The sequence below is a fragment of the Taeniopygia guttata genome, chromosome 11 (genome assembly GCF_048771995.1).
Source record: "Taeniopygia guttata chromosome 11, bTaeGut7.mat, whole genome shotgun sequence".
In the NCBI taxonomy this organism is placed as follows: Eukaryota; Metazoa; Chordata; class Aves; order Passeriformes; family Estrildidae; genus Taeniopygia; species Taeniopygia guttata.
Window position 1 is genome coordinate 12,322,838 of NC_133036.1, and position 7,430 is coordinate 12,330,267.

At 52.6% G+C, this 7,430-nt stretch overlaps 1 protein-coding gene across 9 annotated transcripts; it reads right to left on the reverse strand.

The window, feature by feature from the left end:
* Window positions 1–8: 8 nt before the first annotated feature.
* IST1 (IST1 factor associated with ESCRT-III) lies at window positions 9–7,097 on the reverse strand. Of its 9 annotated transcripts, none has more exons than XM_002196790.6 (10): window positions 6,952–7,091; window positions 5,921–6,020; window positions 5,145–5,325; window positions 4,831–4,918; window positions 4,469–4,552; window positions 3,983–4,093; window positions 3,467–3,673; window positions 2,318–2,410; window positions 1,131–1,176; window positions 9–971 (listed from the first exon to the last, which is right to left on the reverse strand). In XM_002196790.6, exons 2-10 carry the CDS (start codon window positions 6,006–6,008, stop codon window positions 772–774), a joined length of 1,098 nt encoding a protein of 365 aa, XP_002196826.1. In that variant the 5' UTR covers window positions 6,009–6,020; window positions 6,952–7,091; the 3' UTR covers window positions 9–771. The 9 variants fall into 9 exon arrangements, with proteins under 9 accessions (XP_002196826.1, XP_012426299.1, XP_072790561.1 ...); XM_012570845.5 differs by having other exon boundaries at window positions 6,591–6,977; XM_072934460.1 differs by lacking the exon at window positions 4,469–4,552 and having other exon boundaries at window positions 6,952–7,097.
* Window positions 7,098–7,430: the final 333 nt, after the last annotated feature.

Genomic DNA, 7,430 nt, shown 5'->3' on the forward strand with positions numbered 1-7,430 from the left:
CCAGCCAATAGCGGCGCAGCACAACGGGCGAGGCGCGGCCCGCGCTTTATTGAACGAGAGCAGCGCGCGAGCCGCCGGAAGCGGCCGGGGACGGACGGACGGACGGACAGACGGACAGGGCACAGCCGCAGTGCCACCGACAGGTACGTTACACTCCGGGGTGCCTCGCCCGCGATTCGCATAAGGTAAACAAGGGATTTGTTACCAGCACATCCCATCAGACCACCCTGCATGCCTCACACCCACCCTCTCGATGAGCATTGGCCGCTCAGCACCCGGGAGGAAAGCTGTCGCATCAAAACCCCGAGGCAGCAGCAGAGCCTGTCTAACTCTGCCCTCTGTGGGGCTAGTCACATACCCACTAGGCCCAGGCAGACATTGTTACCCTCCTCCAAACCGAAAATAGACTCCAGTGAGAACACCATGAAGGCCAGTGAGGGCTCTCCAAAAGAAAGCCTCTGCTGGCAGGCATGGAGCCATCACGGAGGCAGCCAGGAACTACACCCAGAACATGCGCAGCTTCCCCATACAGCTACCCAGACTGACAGGGGTTCTTCCCTGCCTCACTCTGACAACGTTCCCCACAGTTCATCTCCTGGAGCAGCAAAGATCAGGAAAGCGGCAGCACTTAGTGTAAGTACAGTAGGAAGAGAGCTCAAAAAGAAGAGCATGTTCACTGGAGGTTAATACAGGAAACCAATTTCAAAGGGAGTCTGTTTCAGAGAGAAGATGTCACAGCTCCTTCCCCTCCCTCCTGCAGCCCTGGAAGTTTTATGTTTTCTTCTTCAGCTCCTCAAATCTCCGTGAAAGATCATCAAAGTCAATGTCTTCTGAGGCAGAAGAGTTGGCGCCAGCAGACGCTGTTGGCAGTGTGTCTGGCACAGATGGCAATTCAGGCAGTACAAAGTTATCAAAGGTACTAGGAGCTCCAGCTCTTGGTTTAGGAGAAGCTTCTGGCTTGGGCTCAGGCCCTGTTTATAAGAGAAGTATCACTGCACCTCATCATCAGCACACACTTGCTGGGCCAAATGGAGCCCACAAAGGAACAGTCATTCCAGCAACAGGCAGTACCAGTGGGGTTTTCTGAACAGCCCCTAATACCAAGGTTTTCCAAACCTCAACATACTCACCAGGCACTAGTGCAGCAGCATCCTTGTCAGAGTCAGGCTCATCAATCTGAAAAAGATTGACAAGTTACTCTCAGTTACTACAGCTCTGTCCCACCAGGCACGGTCACACCAGCACACAGGCAGAGCTCAGAGGCACAGCTCCGGCAAAGCAGTGCACTCCTCACACTCCTTGCAGGCAGCCATGGCTTTGCAACAACCTGCCTCTCTTCCCAAGAAACAGAGGCAGCTCTTCATCTTTTCTCTCCCTCCTTGTCAATTAAGCTTCACTGACCATATTCTGGAACTGGATCAATCGAGCATATTCGCTATCAGGTCTGAAACATTTATTAAGGCCACCAGTGGAAAACACTGCCCTCTTCACCCATGTCATCACAGCTCCTTGCTGCCTTTCTTCATGAAACACTGACAGGCCCTTGTGACTAGCAGCAGGGTACAAAATGTCCCGTTTCAGGTCTTGATCTGTCTGGGAAAAAGGCTCATGGCACACTCAGCTGTGCTAGTAAGACTTCTTATTCCCTGCAGGCTGCACCCCTTACTCATTTCTACCCAGTTAACCTGCACTGCTGCATCCGTGAGACCACAAAAGTGTCGGCACCCACAATGCTCAACTGTGCTCCTCCCTACTCAGGATAATGCAAAAACAAAAACAGCTTGTCACCAAAAGCAAAGTGGGAGGCATGATGACAAACTGGAGCAACAAAACCAGAGACAAGCATAGAAAGGGAAGTCTTCAGCCTCTGCTTTGTTTGTCCTCAAGGACTGAGGAAAGTCTGTGAAAAGTCTTTAAACACACAGCATCTAGGTAAGCCACAATTGTTATCCAGGCTGTTAATTAGTTCAAAAGCCATAATTAAACAGACTCAAGGTGATAAACCCTTCCTGCTGCAAAAACCAGAACTTGTGGATTCTGCTTATTAACTGTTTAACACCACTTTAACAATGCAGTAAAAGAAATCTTTCCTTTGAGGCCAAAGCACAGAGCTGACTGAGGAACTTCTCTCCACAAGTCACCCTTCCATCATGTGCAGTCAGTGATTTACTACAGCAGCAAGCAACGCCAGCATCACTGCAAAAGCCTGAAAGGTTAGCAGCAGTATCCTTTACAAACTTCTCCCTTCTCCGTGGCTATCACTGCACTCTGAGGATCCTTCTGCTGCCTGCAATGGCCATTAATCTCAGGCACTTACAGAGTCATATGTGGGTGGGTTTGCCGGAATTGGTGGTGGGTGGATGTTAGTGAAAGGCTGGTAGGTCCCCACTGGCAGGCCGCTGAAGTTCTCCTGTACAGAGAGATCAGTCATGCAGCAGACTACTCTTTTGAGACACCACATGCCTACAGCTGCCATGGGCGTCGCAGGATAGAGTCTTAGATAAATGCAGGCAAGTATTCAAGTGGGTAAGAGTTTTTGCTTCCAAGGAAGAGATTCTCAAGACAGATGTAGTTACCTGGAGTAGGCAGACCCAGCTAACTGGACTGTGGGTTATTCTAGAGAACCAGCACAGGTAAACATTTAATCTTTCAAGGCATGAGAAGTACCGGGCCAATAAAGGAAATACTCTGCCATTTCTGGCCCTGTGTACAATTCTGCAGAATAGAAAAGAGGTTTCTGGCTCACACAAGGCTTTGAACTGCCCTCATTTGTCACACAACAGTGCCTCAAGGACCCAGAGCTGGCACAAGCCCTCAGCATGTTTATTATGCCTGGGTCAACAGCTAGCTGATGATACTTGGCCCAGATTTTCCACAAAAAGTACTTCAGCACTACTGGGACCATATTAAAACTTTAAGCCATCCCACTGTTCTGCTCTCCAGACTACACAGATATCCTGTAAATTACTTAATTCAGAGAATGGAGGAGTTCTTTTCAGCTCCCACATTCCACCCTTAGAACAAATCACCTGCAACAGGCATTGGTTCAGTCTTCTCCCTTTGCAAGTCTGAAGGCAGGACGCTTCTGCATTTTTCTCTGCTATTCCCACCCCACAACACTCACCTGATTTCTTTGACTGAGTTCTGGCACACTACCAGCCTACCAACTTCAAAGTGCAGCTCCAACTCCTGGACAAAAGTCTGGCAGTCAGAAGACTGCCTCAGGAGTTAAGTCTGGACTCCTCTGTTCCCTGAAGGCAAAGAGGGCTGGCTGGAGAACAGGGGTAGGAACCTCCACAGAAAAGATGCATATTAAGCTTCAGCTGTACTGCCAACAACCTCCATCCCATGCAGTCTCACACTGAGAAGATGGCCTGCTGACACACTGAGCTATCAGGTATAGGGCTAAGGACCACAATAGGAGTCTTTCACAGACAAAGGAAACACACAAAGCCCAGGAACTTACCGGTCCCTTTGGAGGTGGATAGGAGAAGGGTGGATTTGTTGCTGGCATGGGCATAGGCATCATCACAGGCATGGGTACTAACCCATCATGACCTATCATTGGGGCTGTAAATCCACCACTTCCACCCCCTCCATGGCCACCCTTCTTCACATCATCCGTGAAGCCCACATCAATTAGATCAGCCTCTCCACCTGCCGGGGCTTCAGCCTAGAAAGGGTGGAAGAATTCTGCTCACGAACACATCTCTTATGATCACTGCCCTCTGTACACATTAGATGCAGCATTTGTCAATGGACAAAGATGGGAATACACATCAGGAACAGAACAGAGAGCAGCTATACAGTGGTATTAACAGCAAACAGAATGGGAACCAGGCTGTAGTATGTTTAACTACTGCCACATGCCGTAGGAATGCATGAAGGAAGAAGGATCATGCTATGCTAGGGCTGTCTAGAAGACACCAAAGCACAAGGACCACCCAGTTCACTGCAACCCCACATCCTGGGGCTCACTAACCATCACTACTGAGTCAGGCTCATAGGGAACATTGTAGTTTTTTGCAATCTCGATGAGGTATCTCTCCACCAGGATCTTGGGTGGTGCTTCCACGCTCAGCTTGTGCATCAGCTGGAACACAAGGATGGAGAGACTTAGTAGGGCCAGGGCAATGCAGCACTTATCAGCTCTGTACCAGTGCCATCCCATCAGCGAGCAGCAGGCAGCCCTGGGGAGACTCCTCCCCCAGTACAGCATGCTGCAGGTAGCCACAGGGCCAGGGCTCTATTTGCTCTACCCTTCCCCATCCACAATCAGCAGAGTAGGGCCTCCCTGCCTGGCCCTCAGCACCATGCCCCAGTGCAAGTGGGCCCTGGCTGCACAGCACCTCCTGTGCTCCAGAGTGACTGCAACCATCAGCCACTAGCCACGGTCCCAAGGAGCAGCAAGCCTCAGCAGGCAGGCATGGCTGCTCTGCCAGCTCGACCTGTTCTACCAGCTCCTCACCCTGTCGTTGACTGTCCCAATCTGGTTTGTCCGGCACAGCTTCCCATACTCCTTGCTGTACTTAGCACACAACTGATCAGCAACCTGCAGCAGGAGAGAAACTCTAGAACATGCACACCCCTGCTTTCCCCCATCTCAAACCACACATCCACTAAGCTCCCTCCCTCATTTTTCCCACCGAGTACCCCAGTTCAGCAGCTGCAGCCACCTCAGATGCTCCATGGACATCTGGTTTCCATCTGCAGAGCCCACAAAAATCCTCTGTTTTAGTGATATAGAGTCCCAGACAAGGGCTTCCACCAGCATCTGGCAGCATCACCTCCACCCTGCATGCGCAACATCCCTCAAGCACCCTTACTCACAATCTTCAACTCAGCCACTTCTGACTGGAGGCGTGGTGCAGCCCAAATCAGTGTTGATACTGCCTCTGCCAGGCCAGAGTCCAGCTCCCTATGACCAAAGAAAACAATTCTCTCTTCATCCCGTGCACCCAGCCTTTGTTGCCTTCAATCAGCTTAGCCTTTAAATTCCCATCTTATGCACTGGGCTCCACAGTCTTCCCTACATGGGGAAGAAAAGGTCTCTGGAGAGACAAACACGGATGCCCTTCTGTACGCCAGACCTGCCCGCAGCAGTGCCCCTTCCTGAGTCCAGGACCCTCTCAGCCAAAGCTTACTTCATGGACTGGATCAAGCCAAAGCGGGCAAGCAGCAGATCACAGTACAGCTCCAGGATCTCCATGGCCTCCACAAGGTAATCTTCACGTATGATGTGCTCCACACGAATCCTGGCACGTTCATCTTTTCCAGCTGCCAGGTAATCTGCAATCTCCTTCCTTGCCTTCTGGGCCAACTCAGCTGCAGCACACATCCCGAGCCTGGTCACTGTGCTGGCCTGGGCTGCTGCCTCCAGACCACCCACAAGTCCCCATCACACAAAAAGCCACCAACAGCTTCACTCCCCTATCTAACCTCTGCAGCCTGAGACACTCAGGTATGGTTTGGCATATCCAGGTCTGAGCACACAACTCATGGGAGAAAGGAAAGTGGACTTTAGGCTGCTGGAAATACTCCTGCACCTACAACCTCCCTGCAGAGTTAACCAGGATCACAGACCTGACCTGTGTCAGGGCTGGGCAGGTGGGGTGGGTCTCCCACAGCACCTAGGGAGTTCTCCACTGTGCTGTTAGCACACACAGCCCACTAATGTTAGCTGTTACCTACCACCCCACAAACTGCACTCCAACAGCTGCCAAGAAAGTGGACATAGGCCAGACTGCTCTTCCAGCTCCTTGTGCACCAGGCAGATTGTAAGGCCTGGTCTAGCAAGGAAGAGCAAAAAGCTATTCCATTCTTGGCCCATGAAAGTACTCCAACTTCAGAAATACCTTCTCAACTCTCCTGAGCCCCAAAAGCACCCTGGGTCCCACATGCCCCCTTAATTAATACTCACTCTTTTTTTTCTCCAGTAGTTTGAGGCGATTGATGACGAGGCGCAGGTTGACTCGCAAGCGCTCCGCCTTGAATCCAGAGCCCAACATGACAAACACTTTCTGTGGAGAAGAGGGATTGTCACTGGAACCAAGAACTGTCAGTCAGCACACTAGACACTGTTTTACTGGGGGGCAGGCCAAGAAATTCCCCAAGCAAACAATCCTGAATCTAGTTATTTATGAGTGACTGAACCTTGAGTGCTCATTATTTCCCTTCCCACATCATAAGCCTGCGCCTCACCAAGACCAATAGGATTTGCCTTAGAACTTCAAGGAAACTTCCTGGACATTTAAAAAAAAAAAGGGAAGTCAACTGAAGAGCCAAGCCCACCTCTGTCCTATCGAAATATAAGTTATAAACCAGTTATATAATTAACTCGAGGGCGCTTAGAAACTAAGGTTGTAACAATCTCGTAATCAGAAGGAAAAAGTTGCTATTTCACACTCCCCAAACTCTTCCTACCTACTGAACACATGCTTAGTCTCCCAGAAACCAGTTCAACTTCTTAACCCTACAGAAAGCAAACTGTAACAGTATTTAATTATAGGATTCTGTTTGGCAAAACCCGTTCATTAAGGAAAAGCTTCTTTAAAAGATATCACATAGAAAGATCTCGGTTCACATCTCACCTCCCCATCCCTCCCTGCCGGCGGCGGCACTGCCCAGAGCGGAGCGAGTATGGCCTGATCCGGCTGCCGGGACGGCCGCCAGCCGCAGCAGCCGTTCGGCGAGACTCGCCGCGTCTGGCCTAATGCTCAGGGACAGTCCGGACAGTGCGCAGAAGGCCCTACATGAGCTCCACCGGCGCAGCTGCACCTGAGGGCAAAGGGGAGAAATCCCTCTCCCGCCCCAGCTAGGTGGCACCGAGAGAACATCCCACAGCACGAGCGGAGCAGATCCCAGGAGCGAGTCCCAGGGCTGCGGGAGACCCTGAGGCATGGCTTCCCGTCACCGTCTCGGACGCCGAGCGCTCCCCACGGCCACACTCACCACCCGCCGCTCCGCAGGCCCGCCACGCAAAATGGCGCTCGGTGCCGCAAGACTTCATCACGTGCGGAGTGATCCTCGAAGCCGGCACTCTCCGCACCGTCTCCGGCACTCCCCGCACCCAGTTCGGGGCGCAGTCGAGCTGGCGCGGCGGGCGCTGTCCCGGCAAATGCGGCCCTGGCGCAACCGCGGCCGGGGAGAGACGGGCACGGTCCGGGAGAGCGGTGCAGAGGGACTACATAGCCCGGCGGAGGGATCCTGAGTGCGATCTACTGGTGCCACGCCTGATGGGCACCCGCCGGTGCCCGCCCCCGGCGCGGCAGTTCCGGCAACGCGGCGTTCCGCTGGGAGACGTGACCCGGCCGTGGCGCCCTCGGCTCCCTGAGGGCCGCACGGCGCTGGCGCCACCGCGAAGGAGAGTTGGACCGAAGCCCAGCCCGGGCCTGGTCCCGGTGCCGCAGCCCCCGGGTAAGCGGGCCTAG